This window comes from Chiloscyllium punctatum, chromosome 7, assembly GCF_047496795.1.
Source record: "Chiloscyllium punctatum isolate Juve2018m chromosome 7, sChiPun1.3, whole genome shotgun sequence".
NCBI classification, from domain to species: domain Eukaryota; kingdom Metazoa; phylum Chordata; class Chondrichthyes; order Orectolobiformes; family Hemiscylliidae; genus Chiloscyllium; species Chiloscyllium punctatum.
In genome coordinates, this window is record NC_092745.1 from 132,454,471 (window position 1) to 132,480,231 (window position 25,761).

The 25,761-nt window shown below is 42.9% G+C and overlaps 1 protein-coding gene across 1 annotated transcript in view; it reads right to left on the reverse strand.

The window, feature by feature from the left end:
* Window positions 1-25,761, reverse strand: part of msh4 (mutS homolog 4) — a 128,299-nt gene that overhangs the window by 96,917 nt on the left and 5,621 nt on the right. The window contains exons 3-5 of the mRNA XM_072574860.1: window positions 12,589-12,749; window positions 7,476-7,586; window positions 687-802 (exon numbers count right to left, since the gene is read on the reverse strand). Of these exons, the coding sequence (XP_072430961.1) occupies window positions 687-802; window positions 7,476-7,586; window positions 12,589-12,749 (388 nt within the window). The remainder of the gene's footprint in view (window positions 1-686; window positions 803-7,475; window positions 7,587-12,588; window positions 12,750-25,761) is intronic.

The window sequence follows — 25,761 nt, forward strand, 5'->3', positions numbered from 1 at the left end:
AGAATCAGTCCCAATGCCTCAAGAATCAAAATCCCTCCCTCCTACATCTTTCCTCTAGCCACACATTAATTTGATTTCTTCTCCTATTCCTAATCTTGCTGGGACGTGGCACTGGAAGTAATCATGAGATTACTACCTTTGAGGTCCTTTTTTTAAATGTATATTCCAGTTCCTTATATTCTGTTTGCAGAATGCCATTTCTGTTTTCCACCTATGTTATTGGTACCAACTGCAGTCCAAAAAAACCTGGAAGCTGTACATATCCCAAGATAATGTAAGGCACTACAGAAATGCAAGTTTTTTTAATAAGTAGATTAATTACAGTTTGGAAACAGGCCCTTCAGCCCAACAAGTCCACACTGACCCACTCCCCTACATTTACCCCTTCACCTAACACTGCAGACAATTTAGCATGGCCAATTCACCTAACCTGCACCTTTTTGGATTATGGGAGGAAACCAGAGCACCCAGAGGAAACCCGCACAGACAAGGGGAGAATGTGCAACTTCCACACAGAGAGTCACCTGAGGCAGGAATTGAATCCAGGTCTGTGGCACTGTGAGGCAGCAGTGCTAACCACTGTGCCACCGTGTCTCCCACTAGGTAACTATTAGTAAAATCTCACTGAAAAGTAGAATGTGTTATGTTCAGGCCAAATGCCTTTAATCCTTAACTTAATTCCGTACTTCATCTGAATCTCCATTAGCACAGTGCTGAATTCGGGTGTACAAAGCTGCTCAATGTATTCCAGTCCCTTTGTTTCATTAAAGTATTTTCTCTGAACAGTACTGAGAGCCACACTCTGTGAGAAAGAGAGGAAAATATTCATGAACTGGAGAGATTTAATCAGTATTTTTTTGACAACATTATGCCTTGGCTTCCCAATAAACTTTCCATCAAACTTAGCATAACAAAGTACTCACTGTTTCCACATATATCAGAGTGTATTATGACTCAATTTTATAATCAATTGCAGCCAAACTTCAAACACCAAACTCTCAAGTATATTCGTTCAACATTTTATATTCAGTTTCTTAAATTAAAATTGTATACACAACCCATATGCATAATTAAAGTTCAACATTAAAATGTCAGATGTTAACATTCCTCCGGATAGTTTCTCAGTGCCAATCTAAGTAACTTTGCCTACCCCAACAACTCTCCGAGATTTCTGCACTCCTCCAATTCTGGCTTCTTGTGCATGCCCCATTTTAATTTCTGCATCATGTTTTTCCAGGCCTTCAACTCCTGGGCCCTAACCTCTGAAATTCTGCCCTTATATCTCTGTCTCTCTACCTTCCTTCTCCCGTGAAGACAGATTCATAAAGCTTTATCACTTTGATCCCTTGTCACAATAGTCCCTTAAGTGGCACTGCATGAAATTTTGATTGATAATCCTGTTGTGAGAAGCACTTTGGGAGGATTTTACTATGTTAAAGTTATATATAACTGTAAATTACTGTTATTTGTTGCTATAATGGGAAAATGTATACAGCTTTCCTATTCTGAATTCTATACGTGATCCAAGCACACTTCCTGCACTGACCTGCCCATTCTAGGGATCTTTAGGATCAGGGGTCAGGTTGGGTTTCTCAACCTTCCCCAGCACCAGTGGTCCTGGATACTATTTGACAGCAAAACTAACAGAACCCTCAAGCCCCAAAGATCATGTGAGAGAAAATAGGAGCAATAGAATGCCATAAAATTCACTGAGCATGTTCCACTATTCAATACCATTATTATCCTGAGACAGTGCCCTATAATTTCTACATAAAACATAGAACAGTACAGCACAGTACAGGCTCTTTGGCCCGTGATGTTATGTCAAGCATTTATCTTAATCTAAGATCAACCTAACCTACACACCCTTCAATTTTCTGTCCATGTGCTTGTCCTGCAGTCGCTTAAATGTCCCTAATGTCTCTGACTCTACTATCACTGCTAGCAGTGTATTCCACGCACCTACCATTCTTTGTGTAAATAACTTATCTCTGACATCTCCCCTATACCTTCCTCCTATCATCTTAAAATTATAATCCTTCATGACAGCCATTTCTGCCCTGGGAAAAATCTCTGGCTATCTACTCTATCAATACCTCTCATTACCCTGTAAACCTATATCAAGTCACCTTTCTTCCTTCTTCTCTCCAGTGTGAAAAGCTGTAGCTCACTCAACCTCCCTTCATAAACATGCCTCCAAGCCAAGCAGTATACTTGTAACTTTCCTCTGCACCCTGTCTAAAGCACCTACATTCTTACTATAACGAGATGAACAAAACTGGACACAATTTTCCGCGTGTGGTCTAACCAGGGTTTTATAGAGCTGTAGCAAAACCTCACGGCTCTTAAACTCAATTCCCCTGTTAATGAAAGCCAAAACACCATACGCCTTCTTAACAACCCTATAAACTTGGGTGGCAACTTTGAGGGATTTATGGACATGGACCCCAAGATCCCGCTGTTCCTCCACACTGCCAAGAATCCTGTTAACCCTGCACTCAGCATTCAAATTCAACCTTCCAAAATGAATCACTTCGCATTTATCCAAGTAGAACTCCATCTGCCACCTTTCAGCCCAGCTCTGCAATCTGTCAACGTCTTTCATAGCCTGCAACAGTCCTTGACACTACCTACAACACCATCGCCATTTGCGTCATCGACAAACTTACTAACCCACCCTTCCACTTATTCATCCAAGTCATTTATAAAAAATTACAAAGACCAGAAGCCCAAGAACAGATCCCTGCGGAACATTGCTGATCACCAACCTCTAAGCAGAATACTTTCCATTCACGACCATTCACTGTCTTCTTTCAGCCAGCCAATTCTGTATCCAGGCAGCCAAATTTCCCTGTATCCCATACCTCATAACTTTCTGAAGGAGCCTACAGTGGGGATCCTTAACAAATGCCTTACTGAAATCCATATACACCACATCCACTGCTCGACCTTCATCAACTTGTATCGTCACATCATCAAAGAACTCAATAAGGCTTGTAAGCCATACCTGCCCCTCACAAAGCCATGCTGACTATCTTTAATCAAACAATGTTTTTCCAAATAGTCAAAATCCTATCTCTCAGAATCCTTTCCAATACCTTGCTTACTTCAAATGTAAGACTGACTGGTCTATAATTTCCTGGGATTTCCCTAATCCCTTTCTTGAACAGAGGAACAACATTTGCCTCCCTCCAATCATCCAGTGCTACTCCCATGGAGAATAAGGATGTAAAGATCATCACCAGAGGCTCAGCAATCTCATTCCTCGCTACCCGTGGTAACCTTGGATATATCTGGGGACTCGTTTATCTTGATGCTTCCCTGAATTTCCAGCACATTCACTTTCTTAATATTAATCTGTTCAAGCTTATTAACCTGGTCCACAGTGTTCTCACTACTAACAAGGTCCTTCTCTTTAGTGAATACTGAAGCATAAAAATCATTTACGGCCTCCCTTACCTTTTCAGACTCCAGATCTAAGTTCCCTCCACTATCTCTGATCAGCCCTACCTTCGCTCTGATCATTCTCTTATTCCTCACGTAGAATGCCTTTGTGTTTTCCCTAATCCTTCCCACCAAGGCTTTATCGTGCCCCCTTCTAGCTCTCCTCAGTCCATTTTTGAGTTCCTTCCTATCCTGTAACATTCTAAAGCTGTGCCAGATCCTTGCTTCCTCAACCTTAAGTAAACTTCCTTCTTCCTCTTGACAAGAAGCTCCTTGTCTCTCGTCATCCAAGGCTCTTTCACTTTACCATTCGTTGCCTGTCTTAGTGTGACAAGGTTATCCAACACTCACAACAAGTGCTCCTTAAACAACCTCCACATTTCTGTTGTGCATTTCCTGTAGAACAATTTTTTACAATTTATACTCCACAGCTCCTGTCTAATAGCAGTATAATTTTCCCTCCCCCAAATAAATACCTTCCCATACTGTCTGCTCCTAGTCATCTCCATGGCTTGCGTAAAGGTGAGGCAGTTATGGTCATTGTCACAGAATTGCTCTCCCACCGAGAGATCTGACACCTGGCCTGGCTCGTTGCCTCACATCAAATCCAATATGGCCTCCACCCTAGTCGGCCTATCTACATTCTGGATTAGTGGTGCTGGAAGAGCACAGCAGTTCAGGCAGCATCCAACGAGCAGCGAAATCGACATTTCAGCCAAAAGCCCTTCATCAGGAATAAAGGCAGTGAGCCTGAAGCGTGGAGAGATAAGCTAAATGAGGTGGGGGTGGGGAGAGAGTAGCATAGAGTACAATGGGTGAGTGGGGGAGGAGATGAAGGTGATAGGTCAAGGAGGAGAGGGTGGAATGGATAGGTGGAAAAGGAGATAGGCAGGTAGAACTAGTCCGGACAAGTCAAGGAGACAGTGCTGAGCTGGAGGTTTGACACTAGGATGAGGTGGGGGAAGGGGAAATGAGGAAACTGTTGAAGTCCACATTGATGCCCTGGGGTTGAAGTGTTCCGAGGCGGAAGATGAGGCGTTCTTCCTCCAGGCGTCTGGTGGTGAGGGAGCGGGGGTGAAGGAGGCCCAGGACCTCCATGTCCTCGGCAGAGTGGGAGGGGGAATTGAAATGTTGGGCCACGGGGCGGTTTGGTTGATTGGTGCGGGTGTCCTGGAGATGTTCCCTAAAGTGCTCTACTAGGAGGCGCCCAGTCTCCCCAATGTAGAGGAGACCACATCGGGAGCAACGGATACAATAAATGATATTAGTGGATGTGCAGGTAAAACTTTGATGGATGTGGAAGGCTCCTTTAGGGCCTTGGATAGAGGTGAGGGAGGAGGTGTGGGCACAGGTTTTACAGTTCCTGCGGTGGCAGGGGAAAGTGCCAGGATTGGAGGGTGGGTTGTTTGGGGGTGTGGACCTGACCAGGTAGTCACGGAGGGAACGGTCTTTGCGGAAGACAGAAAGGGGTGGGGAGGGAAATATATCCCTGGTGGTGGGGTCTTTTTGGAGGTGGCGGAAATGTCGGCGGATGATTTGGTTTATGCAAAGGTTTGTAGGGTGGAAGGTGAGCACCAGGGGCGTTCTGTCCTTGTTACGGTTGGAGGGGGGGGTCTGAGGGCGGAGGTGCGGGATGTGGACGAGATGCGTTGGAGGGCATCTTTAACCACATCACTGAAGCCAAACGCCAACTCGAGGACACCTCTTCCTACTGCCCCCTCGACCATGACCCCACCCTCCATCACCAAACTATCATCTCCCAGACCATAAAGAACCTCATCACCTCAGGAGATCTCCTACCCACAGCTTCCAACCTCATAGTCCGGGAACCCGGCACTGCCCGGTTCTACCTCCTTCCCAAGATCCACAAGCCTGACCACCCTGGCCGACCCATTGTCTCAGCATGCTCCTGCCCCACTGAACTCATCTCTACCTACCTTGATACTGTCCTATCCCCCCTAGTCCAGAAACTCCCCACATACGTTTGAGACACCACCCACGCCCTCCACCTCCTCCAAGACTTCCGTTTCCCTGGCCGCCAACGCCTCATCTTCACCATGGATATCCAATCCCTCTACACCTCCATCCGCCATGACCAGGGCCTCCAAGCCCTCCGTTATTTCCTCTCCAAACGTCCCCAACAGTACCCTTCCACCAACACTCTCATTCGTTTGGCCAAACTGGTCCTCACCCTTAACAATTTCTCCTTTGAATCCTCCCACTTCCTCCAGACCAAAGGCGTAGCCATGGGCACACGTATGGGCCCCAGCTATGCCTGTCTCTTTGTTGGCTAAGTAGAACAGTTGATCTTCCGTAATTACACCGGCACCACTCCCCACCTCTTCCTCTGCTACATTGATGACTGCATTGGCGCCACCTCATGCTCCCGCGAGGAGGTTGAGCAATTCATCAACTTCACCAACACATTCCACCCTGACCTTAAATTTACCTGGACCATCTCTTACACCTCGCACCCCTTCCTGGACCTCTCCATCTCCATTAATGACGATTGACTTGACACTGACATTTTTTTACAAACCCACCGACTCCCACAGCTTCATGTACAGGTCCCACCTTCCCCAGAAGGTACCCCAATGATCTACATATTTGAAGCCCTTCCTCCTGCACCAGCCCTGCACCCACATATTTAGCTGCACTCGCTCCTTGTTCCTCGCACTACCATATGGCGATTTCTACTCTGCTCGTCCTGCTTTTTAGCTTCCAGGTAAAAACAATGACTACAGACGCTGGAAACCAGATTCTGGATTAGTGGTGCTAGAAGAGCACAGCAGTTAAGGCAGCATCCAAGGAGCTTCAAAATCGACATTTCGGGCAAAAGCCCTTCCTAACTCCTTCAAATCATTTTTTAGATCCTCATCCCTTTCCTAACAATGTCATTGGAACCAATATGCACTACTACTTCTGGCTGCTCGGAGTCTTGTAGACTCAAGCAGAGACGTCCCGGACCCTGGCACCTGGGAGGCAACATACCTTCTGAGAGTCCTGATCGTGACCACAGAATCTCCTGTCCATTCCTCTAACTGTTGTGTCTCCTACTACTAGCACTTTTCTATTCTCCCCACTTCCCTTCTGAGCCAGAAGGGAAGTGCCAGAGACCTGGCTACTAAGATTTTCCCTTGGTCATTCTCTCCCTCCCAATAGTATCTAAAACAGAATACCTATTATTGAGGGGAATGGCCACAGGGGATCCCTGCACTGTCTGCCTGTTCTCATTTCGTCACCTGACTATAACCCATCCACCTGTTTCCTGTACCTGAGGTGAGACTACCGCCCTGTAACTCCTCTCTATTACCCCCTCTGCCTCCCCAATGATCTAAAGTTCATCCAGCTCCAGTTCCCTAACATGGTTTCCCAGGAGCTGGAATTGGGTGACTCGTTCCTCCCACATCCTACTGGAGGAGCATACAACTGCCCTAACATCCATTCCCACTGTTCTGAATTCCCAAATAGACTATTGAAAAACTAGTAACCTTCCCAAATTGGTGCACAGAATCTTCTTTTTATGGGTAGAGGAGGAGGATGGGTGGGAAACACTACATAAATAGTGTTTTAGGTAAAGCAACCATTCAAATATATTACCTTACAATTCTCCTGCTCAGTATGCGCTCCACCTATTCACAAAACAATTTATTAAAGAAGAAATTTACCTTCCCGGCAGCCCCTAGTCCTTGCTTTCACCGCTGCTGCAAAAATGAAGGCTGCTGATCCCACCAGGTAAGTTTTTAAAGGAAGAATTCACCTTCTCAGCAGCCCCCTGGTCCTCATTCTCACTGCTAATACTACTCCTGCAAAAATTATCATTAAGTGGAGGAGAGGGAGCTGAGTGGTCACAGCAATTTCAGATGGCTGACATATGATTGCCAATGGTGATACAAAAGTAGTCAGTTCTGCAAGATTGCATTACTGGAGAAGATGGGAAATCTTTGTAGGGATATTGTAACACCAACTATTATGTCCAAAACCTAAACACAGAACAAAAATACTGTTGACAGACTCTGTATTATTCTTACTTTAAAGTTTTCTGTGATAAAAGTAAACAGCTTAGTCCCACTTCCTTTATCACAAGCGGTACTTGGCATTATGATTTCTAAAGGTGTTAAAATCTGCAACTTGGTAATAACCTGTAAAACAAACATAAGGCAGGAAGTGCACACATGCAATGATATAAATGATTCAAACCTACTTAATTTTATATAGTTATAATTTTTATTTCATAAATAAAGCAATATATCATATGAAGCATTATAAAACTATGCAACATAAGCAAGGAGGTTCCTAATTCAGCTCTTAGTCTCTTCTGTTGCTGCACCTGGATTACTGCAAACAGACTCAACACCCTTGGGACAGCAAGTGGAAACAAATCAGGCAGATTTTCACTGTGGAGCGCTATCTGTAGAATCCAGCTGGAAAATACATATGTAGACTCTTGGATCAGAAATGGAAGGGACTTGCCCATGACAAGAATTATTTCAGAATTGTAGGGTTATGCTTATCAAGAAGGAATGAACAGGATGGACTCTTCAATTTTGAAAAGAGAAAGGCTGCAGAGTAACCGGATAGGGATATCAAAAATTCTGAAATATTTTATAGCATAGGGAATGTAGGGAATAGCAGTATACCAGGGCCTTCAACAAAGACCAGTTATAAACAAATTCAACAAGGAATTTTGAAGAGCCTTCTTTTAAATAAAATGAAGAAAATGTGAAATTCAGTATTACAGAAAGTAACTGAAGTAACGAACAAAGATGCATTTAATGGGAAGCCTGCTAAACACTACTGGGGAAAGATAACAAAGGATTATGCTGATAAAGTTAAATAAAGAAGAGTGGGAGGATGGTCCAATGGAATATAATGCCAATGTGAAATGACTGGACTGATGGATCCTTGCTGTGTTGAATTTCTTACGTAATTCTATGTGACATTCTACACAACAGGACAGGCCCGGGTGTTCAAATTCAGCAGGGAAGGGAAGAATGGGAACGGACAACAACAGACTAATTTGGATATTGAGGAGTAGCAATCAGAGTCAGATTTCCACTCCACTTCTATTTTGTCCTGTTAGTACTGAGCAACCCATTTCTAGCATTTAGTTATGAACAGGATAGCTGAAGTCACCACAGTTTCACAAAATGAATCTAAAGGGTTTTTACAAATATATTAAGGACAAAAGGGTAACTAGGGAGAGAATAGGGCCCCTCAAAGATCAGCAAGGCGGCCTTTGTGTGGAGCCACAGAAAATGGGGGAGATACTAAATGAATATTTTGTATCAGTATTTACTGTGGAAAAGGATATGGAAGATATAGACTGTAGGGAAATAGATGGTGACATCTTGCAAAATGTCCAGATTACAGATGAGGAAGTGCTGGATGTCTTGAAATGGTTAAAGGTGGATAAATCTCCAGGACCTGATCAGGTGTACCCAAGAACTCTGTGGGAAGCTAGAGAAGTGATTGCTGGGCCTCTTGCTGAGATATTTGTATCATTGACAGTCACAGGTGAGGTGCCGGAAGACTGGAGGTTGGCAAACATGGTGCCACTGTTTAAGAAGGGCGGTAAAGACAAGCCAGGGAACTATAGACCAGTGAGCCTGATCTCAGTGGTGGGCAAGTTGTTGGAGGGAATCCTGAGGGACAGGATGTAGATATATTTGGAAAGGCAAGGACTGATTAGGCATAGTCAACATGGTTTTGTGCGTGGGAAATCATGTCTCACAAACTTGACTGAGTTTTTTGAAGAAGTAACAAAGGAGATTGATGAGGGCAGAGCAGTAGATGTGATCTATATGGACTTCGGTAAGGCGTTCGACAAGGTTCCCCATGGGAGACTGATTAGCAAGGTTAGATCTCATGGAATACAGGGAGAACTAGCCATTTGGATACAGAACTGGCTCAAAGGTGGAAGACAGGGAGTGGTGGTGGAGGGTTGTTTTTCAGACTGGAGGCCTGTGACCAGTGGAGTGCCACAAGGATCGGTGCTGGGTCCACTAATTTTTTGTCATTTACATAAATGATTTGGATGCGAACATAAGAGGTACAGTTAGTAAGTTTGCAGATGACACCAAAATTGGAGGTGTAGTGGACAGCGAAGAGGGTTACCTCAGATTAAACAGGATCTGGACCAGATGGGCCAATGAGCTGAGAAGTGGCAGATGGAATTTAATTCAGATAAATGCGAGATGCTGCATTTTGGAAAAGCAAATCTTAGCAGGACTTATACACTTAATGGTAAGGTCCTAGGGAGTGTTGCTGAACAAAGAGATCTTGGAATGCAGGTTCATGGCTCCTTGAAAATGGAGTCTCAGGTCGATAGGATAGTGAAGAAGGCGCTTGGGATGCTTTCCTTTATTGGTCAGAGTATTGAGTACAGGAGTTGGGAGGTCATGTTGCAGCTGTACAGGACATTGATTAGCCCACTGTTGGAATATTGCGTGCAATTCTGGTCTCCTTCCTATCGGAAAGATGTTGTGAAACTTGAAAGGGTTCAGAAAAGATTTATAAGGATGTTGCCAGGATTGGAGGATTTGAGCTAAAGGGAGAGGCTAAACAGGCTGGGGCTGTTTTCCCTGGAGCGTCGGAGGCTGAGGAGTGACCTTATAGAGGTTTACAAAATTATGAGGGGCATGGATAGGATAAATAGACAAAGTCTTTTCCCTGGGGTCGGGGAGTCTAGAACTAGAGGGCATAGGTTTAGGGTGAGAGGGGAAAGATATAAAAGAGACCTAAGGGGCAACTTTTTCATGCAGAGGGTGGTACGTGTATGGAATGAGCTGTCAGAGGAAATGGTGGAGGCTGGTACAATTGCAACATTTAAGAGGCATTTGGATGGGTGTATGAATAGGAAGGGTTTGGAGGGATATGGGCTGGATGCTGGAAGGTGAGACTAGATTGGGTTGGGATATCTGGTCGTCATGGACGGGTTGGATCGAAGGGTCTGTTTCCATGCTGTACATCTCTATGACTCTAGTTGGGGGAAGTCAAACCATACACCCTTTTAAAGCAGTCAACATACCATGTTCTGAAATTTAAATGTCCATTTGCACAGGGTGTAAAATAAGTGTGGGGTTAGGTTGGCAGTTGGTTAAGAAGTTAGGGTGTCAGGTGGGCAGTTAGCCAGGTCAGGAGGTGGGTAGAATGCTCAAAGTAGGGGCAGTAAGAAGGAATTAGTGGTTAGGGGATTGGGGTGGATGTCTTTGCTGTGTTGGGGGTGCAGGTGATGAATTCAACCTTAGAGGGGAAAGATGTGTGGGCTGGCAGTGCCCGAGATATGTGTTGAGGCCAACAGGGCTGGGTGGAGGTCAGAGGAATATCAAGCCTAGTGGTAGTGATAGATGTGTCAGGGCTGGGTAAAGGAGCGTTAGGAGGTCAGGATGGCAGCAGAGTGTCAGATCGTGAAGGTACAACTCAGTTTACAGAAGGGGTTTCAGGCTGGTGAAGGTTTAGGATAGCAGCAGAGGGTTGTTTTCTGAAGCTCTTGGATTTCAGGACTGAGCTATGGGGAGATCCATGATAGGTGGCTGTAAAGTCTGGGGGTGTGTAAGGCAACAGTGACAAGTTGGAGATTGGGGGTTGACGGAAACAATCAGCTTAATAGTTATGAGTTAAACTAAGTTTTTAATTGACTAACTTTCCTGGGTAGCAATGAGCAGAAGTGAAATCTGCTGAATTCTTTGACTAACAGTTTTGTCGGAGGGTTTCACGTGGGAAGTACCTTTCAGAATCTTCAAGTGCCTGGATAATTCCTACGAATCTGCTGCATTTGGGATTCCACATAATTGTTTTGAAGCAAAATTCCAATCTACACTACTCTGATAAGTATTTGGCCACTAGAATATCTGTGACATTTCCTTTTATCATATAATCTCAGAATTTAAAACATGTTATTCAAGAATGATTTTACCTTGTACCTCATGACACATTTTCCTTGCAATGTATGTATTCCACAGTGTCAAGAACTGGTTGTGAATGTTGAGTTATCACATGTTGTCTGCTGGGTCAGTAGCTGCTTTTTCTGTACAATTAATTAAGCATGTGTTGACTTAGTGGTTTCAGAACTCGAATAGAGGTGTGTGAGCTCAAGTTACATCCTCATAATTTTGGGGACTCATTCAAAAATATCTGGTAATTAATGGACTAGTAACAGAAGAAAAAAATTACTGTGCAAGCTGTCAGATTACAAAAGAAACCCAACTACATTATTAGTGTCCTTCTGGTCTGACATTAATGTGATTCTACACACAGAATTATGCACCACAGGAGGACACCGTTGGGCCTATCGTGCCTGTACTGGCGCTTTGAAAGAGCTGTCCCTTGCCCTGCATTTCTCCTATTGCCTTGCGTTTCTTTTCCTTTTGAAGTATTTATCAAATGCTCTTTTTAAAGTGGTGTTGGAAAAGCATAGCAGTTCAGGCAGCATCCAAGGAGCAGGAAAATCGACGTTTCGGGCAAAAGCCCTTCATCAGGAATAGAGGCAGAGTGCCTGCAGGGTGGAGAGATAAATGAGAGGAGGGTGGGGGTGGGGAGAAAGTAGCATAGAGCATAATAGGTGAATGGGGATGGGGATGAAGCTGATAGGTCAGAGAGGAGGGTGGAGTGGATAGGTGGAAAGGAAGATAGGCAGGTAGGCAAATGTGGCTGTGGTAGCAAGTCTGTTTCAGGACATGGTTGAAGAATGCTCTGTAGTATGCTGCTACTAACCCTGCCTTTTAGACTGTGCATTCTAGATCTTAACAATGCTAAAAATCTCATCTCCATTCTTTTACTTCTTTTACCAATTGTCTTAAATCTGTGTCTCCGATCTTTCTGACAGTGGAAACTGTTTCGAAAACCTGTTCTATTGATTTAAGAAAGCATCGTACTGTCGATCAGTGAGAAATTTTTGGGATGTGGAGATTCTTCCCAGGCAGTGTGCTAAATTCATTGCTCATCCTTCACTTCACCTTTCTCATCTAACCTCTTCTTGAACACAGTAGCAGCTGTATGGGAGATTGCATGACACGTAGCACAGTTACAATGAACCTGCTTCTGTGCTGCGAATATCTCTGATTTTGTGTAAATGTACAAATGTCTCAAGAAGGGCATGGGAAGTATAAGTAAATGTCGACTTTTTTTTCTTAAATGCATTACCTTTGCATATGTAGTGTTGTCTGCAAACTGGGACAATATTAACTCAGGGCTCTTCAGGTCAATACTCGCCATTCCTATTTCACCCCGAGCAAGCCCACGTCCCTCCACTACGGCTACAATTACTGATGCAACATGAGCTGAGACTGCAGAAGAAGAAGTAACTGCACACAAGAAAATGTATCAGGAAAACTACAAATATAACAACTGAACAACAATCTAATTGCACAATCCACAAAAGTGCACTTTCAAACCTTGCATTGGAAAATTATATGTGTGTTCATGTAAAGACAAGCCACAGATTAATTAAAAATAAACTGAAATTGGAGAAATCTTCAAAGGTGAACTGTTCAGTCTGACTGTGTCTTATCAAAAATAAGATTTTGCATTAACAAATCCTTTTTGTTCAGTGATTTTGAAGTCAGTAAATTATGACAGGGTCAAGAGGCAGTTGAAGAAAAGATGTTTCCCTTGCTGGGGATTCTGATTTACAACCAGGTTTATTTAAAATCACAAGCTTTCTCAGCACTGGTCAAATCCTAAACCCTTAGTTAGCACTCCGAGAGCTTGTGATTTCAAATAAACCTGTTGGGCTATAACCTGGTGTCATGTGACTTCTGAATTAACAGGAAAGTCGTTTTGAACTGAGAAAAGAGGAAGAATTTCTTTAGAAGCCAGAGGACTGTGAAGCCTCAGTAAATGAGTAAAATCAAGATAGAAATTGAGAGAATTCAGGATAATGAATTAGGGATACATGGGTCTAGAAAATGGCATTGCAGTAGAACACCAGCCATGATCTAATTAAATGGCACAGCAGGGTTAATGGGCTGAATGGCCTATTTCTTCTCCTATTGCATAACACTTTACAGTAAAATATTGTTGAAGTCTCATTTGGAGGAAACAATAATGGAGGAAACACAGCAGCCAATTTGTGCACAGCAAGCTCTGGTGTATGGAAATTAAATATATGACCCAGATGCCTGGGGAGGGGCGGGGGGGGGGAGGTTGATGGCCTCACAATGTTAGCGTTAAGACTTTTAACCCAGAGACCCTGGTAATTTCTGAGGACCTGGGTTCAAATCCAGTCATGACAGTTCGTGGAATTTGAATTCAATAAATATCTGGAATTCAGAGTCTAATGGTGACCATGAAACAATTGTCAATTGTCAGAAAAGTCTATCTGGTTCACTAATTCTCTTTAGCAAAGGAAATTGCAGTCCTCACCTGGTCTGGTCTATATGTAACTCCAGACCACAGAAATGTGGGTGACACTTCAACTGCCCCTTGGGCAATTGGGGTCGAGCACCCACATCCTGTGAAAGAATTTAAAAATATGTTAAACAGTGATGTTAACTGATCTTTTAACTATTTTGGGGAATCTTACACATTCCCCTGAAAGGGCAAACTGTCATCTTGGTTTGACATCTCATCTAAAAAACAGTGGGCGAAGTCCTACTGGGCTCCTGAATCATACAGTCTGGTGAGAAATGCAGCCAAATCACCCAAGTCCCGATGAAGGGTCCTGTTCGAAACATCGATTCTCCTGCTCCTCTGATGCTGCTTGAACTACTATACTTTTTCCAGCTCCATATTTTATCAACTCTTGACTTTTCAGCAACTTCAGTCCTCACTATCTCCAATAGTCCTTGTGGACATACCAAATTTCCTTAGCCTTCTGAGGAAGTAGAACCGTTGTTGTGTTTTTTGACGATTGCATCAGTATGGATGGACCAGGGCAGATTGTTGGTGATTATCACTCCCAGGAACTTGATGCTCTTGACCATCTCTACCTCAGCACCACTGATACAGATAAAGGTGTGCCCTCCACTCCACTTCCTGAAGTGAATGGCCAGCTTCTTAATTTTGCTGACATTGATGAAGAGATTGTTGTCTTTACACTATGCTGCTAAGCACTCAATCTCTTTCCTGTGTTTAGAGATTTGACCCACAACGGTGGTCGTCAGCAAACTTGTCAATGGGGCAAAATTCGGCCACACAGTCGTGTGTGTGTGAGGAGTATAGTAGGGGGCTGAGTATGCAGCCTTGTGGGGCACTTATGTTGAGGATTATGGTGGAGGAGGTGTTGTAGCTTATTCTTACTAATTTCAGTTTGAGTCAGAAAGTTGAGGATCCAGTTACAGATAAGGGAGCCGAAACCTTAGTCTCAGTTTAAAAATGAATTTTCTTCTTAATTATGATGTTGAAGGTGGAACTCTCGTCAACAAGAGCCTGTCATAGGTATTCTTGTTATCCAGATATTCCAGGGATGAGTGTAGGACCTGTTGCGCCAGTAGGTGAATTAAAAAAAGATCAAGGCAATTTGGTAGGCTTGAAGTTGATGTGAGCCATGACTAACCTCTTAAAGAACTTCATAAATATGGAGGTCAGAGCTGCCAGTAGTCATTGAGGGACTCTGTATGATATTTCTTTGGGCACCGTGATGATGGTGGTCTTCTTGAAGCAGGTGGGGACTTCAAATCATAGTAAGGGGAGGTTAAAGTTCCATACAGGATATAAGTGCGTGGCTGGGAACTCCATCTGGGCCAGTCACTTACTGCGGGATCATTCTCAAGAAGGCCAATCAGCATCTGCGGCAGTGACCGTAGGTACAAGCGCATCTGAAGCTGTTGGGATAGGTATGATCATTTCACTGACCTTCTGTTCAAAGCCAGCATACAATGCATTGAGCTCACTGGGTAATGATGCACTGTTGCCAGAGATCAATTCTCTTTTTAGACCATTATCTCGTGTAAGCCTTGTCACAAACAACCAGCATGATGTGGTTGGTCTGGGTCTCAAGCTTAGTTTGGTATTGCCTTATGGTGTCTCTAATGGCCTTATGAAGGTCATACCTGGATTTTTTGCATAGGTCAGGGTTGCCAGACTTGTACACCTCAGACCTGGATTTCAGGAGGGAGTGGATCTCCTGGTTCATCCACTGTTGTAATGACTTGCAGTTTACCACAGACACAAAGCTAGGAAGCATGTCATTGTGGTCAGCAGTCCTCAGTCAAGTCAAGGGACATAATCTTTTGATCAGACTGTTCCAGCACAGTAAGTCAAGGGCAGACTCTAATATTAGTCCAGGGGCTTGGATATGTCAGTAAGCTATTCAAGATAATCAGGGTCAGGACCCTCTCCTCATAAGAGTTGAGCAGTCAAATGTTGGCATCCCATCACCTATCTTGATTCTTCCTAGCCTATTGTCGGTTGTTTTCTAAAATGAGAAAAAGGGAGATGAAAGTACATGACACAATTTACTTTTGGTGCAGGTGGGAGATATTCCAAACGAGTGAGTCGGTAGTGCAGACAATGTGGAGGGTTAGGAGAGTCGGGGTTGTTGTAGGTCAGAGTAAGTGAGGGAAAATGTTGAAGGCAATAATGAGAATAGTCAAGCATTAGACTTGGTGAGAGGTGCGTATGGTAGAAAAGATAGACAGAGTAACATGTATCGGAGAGAACATCTTTGCACAACCCAGTCCACTAGGACCTCCAGGTCCCTGTCCACAAAGCAAGGCATCAATTTTCCCTTCTCTGCCATGTCTGAAGCAAACATCAGGAAGAATGTAAGGTAGATCTGGACTAACAATGCCTGTTCTTATAGAAGTCTTTTAAAGATGGCACCAAAGCCAGGGACCCTTGGAGTGTCCCAGCAGGGGTGAATTTCCAAGGTACGACAATTGGTGGAAGGGGGTTGGAATTGGACCGGGGGCATCACTGGGCTTGGGTAAGCAGTGATGAGGCAAGTCTGGTAATATGCGGTAAGTGAACCATCCATGAAACTCAACAAAAATTACATTTAACCAAAAAGATAGAAGATTCAACCCAACATTTCTGATAATGAAATGCTCCCTCAATACTGTAAATCAATGTCAGCCTGAATTTTGAACTTAAATCTCTGCAACATAATATCCAGCATCTACTTTCAATCTGACCTCGATGACACTAGTTTTGCCGATGTGGAAAGTCTACTGAATCTTCCACAACTTTAAATACATGTTTATTAAAACTGCCTCTTGTTATTCTAAGATGATGCAGAGGAGTATAGAATATAATATGGGAACACATGACATCAGGATAGGTGTAGGCCATTGGGCCTTTCGAGGCTGCTCACCATTTGATATGCTGATGTGATTGTGGTCATTTCTTCACTTTATTGTCTGTCCCCCAAATCTATTAACTTCCTTGTCAATCAAAAGCCATCTAACTCAGCCTAGATTAAATTCAACGACACAGCCTTCACTGTTTTCTGATAGAAAGATTCCATGAACAAACAATCCTTGAAGAGAATTTTTTTTCTCAACGTTGTCATAGAAATCGCTTAAACTGTGTCCGCAAGCTCCAGACTACCCTTAAGAGGAAACACCTTTGCAGTATTCATCCTATCAACCATCAACTTCCTCCAATGATTCCCAGCATCATGCCAGACTTCAGTCAATTTGGTTCATTCCACATGACATCAAGGGTGAAGACACTCGATTCTGCAAAGGCAATGTACCCTGACAACATTCCAGCAACAGTACGAAGACATGAGCTCCAGAATCTGTCACACTCCAAGTCAAGCTGTTCTAGAATAGCTACAACACCATCATCTATTCAACAATGTGGAAACTTTCCCAGGTACATCCATCCTTTACACAAGAACAACAAATCCAACCCATGCAATTACCACCCTATCAGTCTGCACTCGATCATCAGTAAAGCGATGGAAGGTATCAACAGTGCTTTCAAGCAGCACCTACTTGTGAACGATCTGCTAGGTGACACACAGTTTGGGTTCCAGTGGGACCATTCTGCTCCTGACTTCATTAGGAGTGGGCTGGAACACTGGAAGCATGTAGCTCCAACAACACTCAACAAGCTTGACACCTTCAAGGACAAAACAACCCACTTGATTGGCACTACATCTATAAATACCCACTCAGTCAATGACTGACATTCAGTGCATCAGTGAGTACTATCTACAAGATCATAAGACACAAGAAATGGGAACAGGAGTATGCCATTCAGCCTCTTGAGCCAGTTCCACCATCAAATAGGACCATGGCTGATCCAACATTCTTCAAATCTACTTTCCTGCCATTTCCCCATAACCCTTGATGCCACAACAGATTGAAAATTTATCTATCCTAACCTTAAATACATCTAAGGACTCTGCATCAGAGCTCTCTGCGTCAAGGAGTTCCAAAGACTCTCAACCCTCTCAGAGAAGAAATTCCTTCTCATTTCACTCCTAAATGGACACTTCTTAATTCTGAATCAACACCCTCTTGTCCTGAACTCTGTCATGAGGCAAATCATCCTCTCAGCATTAACTCTGTCAAGCCCCTTAAGAATCCTAGATGTCTCAATAAGATCACCTCTCATTCTTCCAACTCCAAAAGTTGACTATTTAAGCATTTGCTCACAAGACAATCCCGCTATACTGTAGTCATCCTAGTGAAACTTCTCTGAATTGCCTCCAATGAAATTATATTGTTCCGTAAATAAGGGAAGTAACACTACTCAGTACTCCATATGTGGTCCTATTAGCACCTGTACAGGTGCAGTAAGATTTCCCTATTCTTATACTCCAACCTGCTTGAAAGAAGGGCCAACATTCCATTAACCTTCCTGCTGCACCTGTGTCCTAGCCTTCTGTGTTTCATGGACAAGTGCCCCAAAACCTTTGTGTTGCAGCTTTCTACAGTTTTTCTCTAATTAAATAACAATCTTCTTTTGTTGTCCCTTCTAAAACAAACAACTTCACATTTTCCCACATTAAACACTCCATATGCCAACGTCTTCCCCACTCACTTAATCTATCAATATCTCTCTCTTCCAAGATGCACTGCAGAAATTTCCCAAGATCCTAAGACAGCACTTTTCATACCCACAACAACTTCCACTTAGAAGGACAAGGGCAGCTGATACATAGAAACACAACAACTGCAAATACGCCTCCAAGGCACCAACTATCCTGACTTGGAGATATATCACCATTGCTTCAGTATTGCTGGGTCAAAATCCTGGAATTCCTTCCTGACAGCATTGTGGATCAACCTACAACACATGAACAGCAGTGGTTGAAGAAGGCAGCTCACCATCACATTCTTAAGGCCCACTAGGAAAATGCAATAAATGCTGACCAGCCAGGAGTACCTAGATCCCATTAGTAAATAAAAACAAAAAAGTCCCCTAGTCCCCTCAGGATCTTAGATGTTTCAATAAGCCCACCTCTCATTTTGCTAAGATACAATATGTTCAACCTATTCAGCCTTTCTTCACAGCATAAGCCCTTCATGCTAGTTATGAATGAGGTGAGCCTTTTCAGAACTGCTTCTCATGTAATGTTACCCACTTCAAATAGTTAAACAAAAAAAACCACAATGCTCCAAATGTGGTTTCATCGAGGCACTTAGAACAAATTTTACCTGTACTTCTTTTTTTAATATAGATATTTTTATTAGAAATTTAACATTTTTACAAGTTTACAAAAATAAACAAAACTCTCAAATACAAACATTGATATACAATTAAATCAAATATACAATAGCCAAAATTTAACAAAAGAAAAAAATACCGAAAAAGAAAAAAAAAACAAAACTCAACTTTCTACTAATCTAACCTACAACTAACCAGAGTGTATACTTAAGTCTCTTACATGCTTGGAATGTGTTAACATCAAATGTAATAAAACCTATATTCGTGCGGGATTCCTCTCCTAAGGGGACCCGGACCAGCCAGGTTTGTAATCTCAATTAAATAAAAGCCCTTGTTAGGATAGCCGAAATATCCGTATTTATGTAATTCAAGAAGGGCTGCCATATTTTATAAAATAATTCGGTCTTTCGGTGCACCATAAAGTCAAGGAAAATACATTCCATAATTAATCTGTGCCAGTTTGAAAGTCATGGGGGGGGCCCTCAGCCACCCAGTTCACCAAAATATTTTTCCTTGCACAGAAAGAGAGAATAGAAAATAATCTCTTCCCGTGCATATCCAGGGAGGGAAAGTTCGAAAAGCCCAAAAGGAGGGTCCATTTTAATTTCTGTTCCTAGAATTTCTGTCAGGGTACTTGCGACTTTAGTCCAGTATCTACGGATCTTATGACAGGTCCATAGGCAATGTACAAGAGTGCCCACCTCTATTTTGCATTTGGGACACATTGGAGATGCTCCTGCCTTATATTTTGCCAATCGAACTGGTGCTATATGGGCCCTATGAAATATCTTCAGCTGGATAGCCTGGGTTCTGTTACAGATAGTAATTCTTCTAGCGTTTTCCCAAATATCATTCCACGTTTCTATAGAGATTTCTAGTCCCAAATCCTGATCCCATGTTTTAAGCAGATTGTCCATATCTCCCGATACTTCATCATGTAGTAAATGATCAATAGTACTGACGGAGGATACCCCCACTGGTCGTAGGACACTACATTCTCTATCTGATTTATAAAGACTATCTAATAACGTAGTCTTCTTCTGTACATAGTCTCGAATTTGGAAGTATCGAAAGAGGTCTCCATTAGGTAATCAGAATTTCTGACGCAGCTGTTCAAAAGACATCAGGACCCCATCTTTAAATAGGTCCCCTAGACATGAGATACCCCTGGATCTCCAGAGTTTAAAAGTGGCATCTGTAAACCCCGGTTGGAATCCCCATGCTCCCACTATCGGTGCATAGGGGGATGTTTTATGTGAGTTACTCTCATTTTGCCGCATTATATTCCAAGCCTTAATTGTGTTTAGTATTATAGGGTTTTTACAGTGATCTGTAATGATTTTCCTCTTGTCTGAAAATAAAAGGTTAATAAGTGGGTATTTTACTTGAGAGGCCTCGATGTCCAACCAGATTGATTGTGGATCAGACAAGACCCAATCAGCTATATAACTTAATAGGGAGCTTAACTGATATTTCCTAAAATCTGGGAAGTCCAATCCTCCCCTTGTCTGTGGAAGCTGTAGCTTCTTCAGCTTAATGAGGGGCCGTCTATGATTCCAAATAAAGGAACCCAACCAGCCATATAATTTACATAGAGCCATCCTCGGCAGCATCACCGGAAGCATTCTCATAGGGTATAGGAGACAGGGCAGGATATTCATTTTAATTAGTGCTATTCTACCCAGTCAGGAAATTGGAAGGTCTCCCCATCGCTGGAGGTCCTGCCTTATCCTTTCCAGTAAATGCACAAAGTTAGCCTTGTATAACTGACCAAATACTGGGGTAATAAAAATATCTAAATATAAGAAACCCTCCAGGGACCAACGAAAGGGAAAAGGCGATCCATCCACTAAGTGGGGTATCATAGCAAGGCCACCCATTGGCATAGCCTCCAATTTTGAAATATTAATTTTATAGCCTGAGAATGCGCTAAATGTATTAATAACTTGGATTAGGCGAGGTACGGATATCAGAGGATTACTGAGGAATAGAAGAACATCATCTGCATAAAGGGTAATTTTATGTTTACCTGTACCAATCCTCAGGGCCATTATACTAGGATCAGCTCGTATGGCTTCTGCTAGTGGTTCAATTATTAGCGTAAATAACAATGGCGAGAGAGGGCATCCCTGACGGCAGCCCCTACCCACACTGAAGCTATCCGAACCTAATCCATTGGTAACCACAACTGCTTTCGGATCACTATACAATGTTGAGACCCATTTGGTAAACACCTGTCCAACGCCAAACCTTTCCAATGTGTAAAACAAATATGACCATTCAACCCTATCAAATGCCTTTTCCGCATCTAATGAAACTACTACTCCTGGTATCTTTCCCTGATGACAGGCTTGAATCATATTCAAAACCCTTCTAATATTATTGGATGATCTCCGGCCCTTAATAAACCCCGTCTGATCCTCCTTTACAATATGTGGTAGCACCCTTTCTAGTCTCAGTGCTAACGTTTTAGAAAGGATTTAAAAATCTACATTTAGCAAGGATATTGGCCTGTATGACGTACAATCTTCTGGATCCTTTCCTTTTTTAAGGATAAGAGAGATATTTGCCTCTTTCAGTAAGGGGGGAGACAGCCCTGACTATATGCACAGTTATACATGCCCATAAGTGGACCAGCCAATATTTCTGTAAATTCTTTATAGAATTCAGCTTGAAAACCATCTGGGCCCGGTGCCTTACCGCTCTGAAGTTGCCTAATTGCATCAAGTATTTCTTGGACTGTTAAAGGAGCATTTAGGACCAATACCTGCTCCGGAGTTAGACCCAGAAAGGTCAAATTTTTAAAAAATGACTGCATCCTCCTAGTCCTATCTTCACAATCCTGCGATTTATATAACTCAGAATAAAATTCTCTAAAGATCGCATTAATCTTTTTATGATCATGAGTCAAAATACCCGTACTTTCCTTGATAGACGTAATAGTCTGAGGGGCCTTTTTTTGCAAGAAATGCTAAGTATCTACCTGGTTTGTCACCATATTCAAATAACCTTTGTTTTGCCAATAATATTTCCCTCTTAGCCGTTTGAGAAAGTGTAGTGTTTAGAGCTGTCCTAAGAGCCGTAATCCTTTGCAATTTAATAATAGAAGGTCTATCAGTATATGCTGTTTCAGCTGCTTTTACGCGAGCTTCAAGCAGACGCTGTTGTTCTCCCTTCAATTTTTTCTGGGTCGCTGAGTAGGAGATGATCAAACCTCGCGTGTAAACTTTGATGGTCTCCCACATCATTGATGGGTTGCTAGCCGTACCTGAATTAATTTCTAAAAAGTTTTAAATTCTTGAGAGAAGTACTTTTACAAATTTACTATATTTCATTAGGAAGGGGTCCATACGCCAATGTCGAGGGGATGTCCCATTGTTCCTCGCCTTAGTTTCCATATATACAGCAGCATGGTCGGAAATTGCTATACTACCTATTTTACAGGATGATATGGAATTTAAAAAAAAACGAGGGGGCAAAAAACATATCAATTCTGGTATGACATTTACGTGGATTGGAGTAGAAAGAAAAATCTCTGCCCTGTGGATGAAGACATCTCCATACATCTACTAATCCTAATTCTTTGTTCAGATCCGGGAGATTGTCTAGATCTGGGAGATATTCCTGCAGTACTCTTGGGAATCCTATCTATTTCCAGGTCCATAATACAATTAAAGTCTCCCCCTATAATTGTATGATGGGCACCAAAAGCCATCAATTTTGAAAAGGCTTCAGTTATAAATTTAAAGGGGTGTGCCGGGGGGCTGTACAAATTTAAAATCCCATATTCCTCTCCATTTATGAGGGCTTTAATCAAAATATATCATCCAGATTCATCTTTTATCTGATTTAGGATTTTGAAAGGGAAATTCTTCCGAACAAGAATAACAACTCCCCTGCTTTTTGAGCTAAAAGAAGAAAAAAAGGCCTCATCAAATCCACCTGTCGTAATTTCAAGTGTTCTTTATCCGACAGGTGTGTCTCCTGCAGGAGAGCTATAATCAACTCTTTCTTTCTTAAGATTTGATAATATTTTCTTCCTTTTGACTGGCGAATTACTCCCCTTGACATTCCAGGTGCACCACTTAACCGACTGATCTACCATAATCATCTGGGCAAATCTGAGACCCCTCGGGAGGGGAAACCCTATCCAGAACATCCCGAGCATAGAGCACATAAAATTTACAAAAATAAAGGCTCTCTAATACACTCACAACAGTATAATAAAAAAACTTATTTCTAAATAAAAAAAATATATAACGTATCTAAGTAGAGATTTTCCCCCTTGTTCCCAGGGGGTGTCACTTCCTCTCCAAAAGTCCATCATATCCTCTCCCAACCAATGCCCCACCCTTGACCCGGGTGCTCCTCAATAAAATGAGGAGAATTCAGATATAATACAAAGCTAGAGTTAACAGTGAGCACCATACCAACACCTGGATATATTGAGTAACTTTAATACCATATATAAACATATAACTATAAAATTACAACCTCAACAAATAATAATTAAATATAATAATACAAAATCACAAGGGAGAAACAATCCCACTCCTGAAGACAGAGGTAAAATAGAATAAGGTAACCACCTCCCCCCACCAACACTAACCAAACCCCTCAGCGTGTATATACACACAAAATATATATATACATACACACACATACATATATACAAACATACATACACATACCCACATATATACATAAAATAATAAAAGAAACAACCCCAAGGGGGGGGGGGGGAGAATCAAATCCCTCTCTCCACCCCCCATGATAATATTAAACAGTAAGGTAAGAAAAAAAAGGGGGGTGGATATAAACCAAAGCAGGGGGAAAGGCAAACCAACATCCATTATCTCTTACAATTTATCTAAGAGAGTCCAGGAATTCCTTAGCCTTTTCTGGTAATCCGAAGTTATACACGGATCCTTCATGGTTAAAGCGTAGCGTCGCTGGGTAGCGTAAGGAGTACTGAATATTTAAGTCCCTTAAACGCTTCTTCGCCTCGTTGAATGCCTTCCTCTTTTGGACCAGAACTGGAGAAAAGTCCTGGAATAACATGATCTTGGATCCTTTATAGACCATAGCTTGGGGGTCTTTTCCCAGATTTCTAGAAGCTTCTAGGAGTATCTGCCTCTCCCTATAGCTCTGCAGCCGGAACAGGACTGGGCATGGGTGCTGGTTCGAGCTGGGCCCGCGTATTGCGACCCGGTAGGCCCATTCTACCCTTACCTGGCCTGATCCAACTTCCAGATTTAAAAGCTGTGGCAGCCACTGCTCCAGGAATGCTGTAAACTGGCCTTCCTCTTCTGTTCGGGAAGGCCCAGCAAACGAATATTTTTTCGACGACCTCGAATATCGAGGTCGTCAATGTAGTTCTCTAAGGTCCGAACTCGCTGTTCGAGAGTCCGGACCTGATCCACGGCCGATTGAGCTGTAGTTTCGGAGGTTGCGGCCTTTAACTCCACCCCTCCGACTCGGCCGTGCTTCTGCAGCGCGGCTGAGAGTGAGTCCCATCGATTTCGGGACTCCTCAATAAAAGCGTCGATCTTCGCGTCCAGTTTGGAGATCATCTCCACAAGGCTTGTTACTGTAGGTAAGTCCCCTGGGGCGGCTGTGGACGCCTCTGCTGCAGCTGAAGAGGGAGAGGGTGGGGGAGGGGGTCCTGCTTGCTGAGAGCTGCGGGCTCCCTTCCCTTTGGTCATTTTTACTAAGTATTAGACTGTTTAAATGTAATACTAAGCAACTAATTAAATTTAACAGCTATTATGAATGATTTGGTGAGTGTGGTGGGGGTGGGTGACCCACTTTACCCAAGTCTTGGGAAGAGCACGATAGACTCAGACTTGCTGGGTCGCTGTCATCTTGGATCCCCCCAACCTGTACTTCTTTCTAATTAGTCTACTGCATCCATTGCTCGCAACTCAGTCTTCTTTATGTTGGCAAGATCAAATGATGACTGGGTGACTGTTTATTTGATTTATTGTTATGTGTACCTCAGCACAGTGAAAAGCTTGTTTGCAAGCACTGCAGGCAAATCATCATAAACTAGGATAGACAGATCATTGGGTGCTTGCACAGAATGAGGCATACAGGAAGTGAGCAAAACAAGGTTACCATGAACAATATCAACATTATTTGAAGTTAGAAAGTCTATTCATCAATCTAATAATGGCAAGGAAGAAGTTTTCTTAAACCTTTTGTTGCGCGTGTTCAAACTTCTATATCTTCTGCCTGATATCAGAGGTTGTAGGAGAGCTTTACAGGGGTAGGAGGGGTCTTTGACGATATTGGCAACATTTCAATGGCAACGAGAAGTATAAATGGAATCCATGGATGGAAGGTTGGCTTCCATGATGGTCTGGGTTGTGCACACAACCTTCTGTCGTTCCTTACAGTCCTGGGCAGAACAGTTGCCGTAGTAGACCATCATGCACCTAGACAGTGTGGTCCCTCAGGTGCATCTGTAAAATTTGGTGACTGTCCTTGTGGACATAGAGTCATAGAGATCTACAGCATGGAAACAGACCCTTCGGTCCATCCCCGTCCATGCCGGCCAGATATCCCAACCCAATCTAATCCCACCTGCCAGCATCCAGCCCATATCCCTCCAAACCCTTCCTATTCATATACCCATCCAAATGCCTCTTAAATGTTGCAATTGTACCAGCCTCCACCACTTCCTCTGGCAGCTCATTCCATACACATACCACCCTCTGCATGAAAAAGTTGCCCCTTAGGTCTCTTTTATAT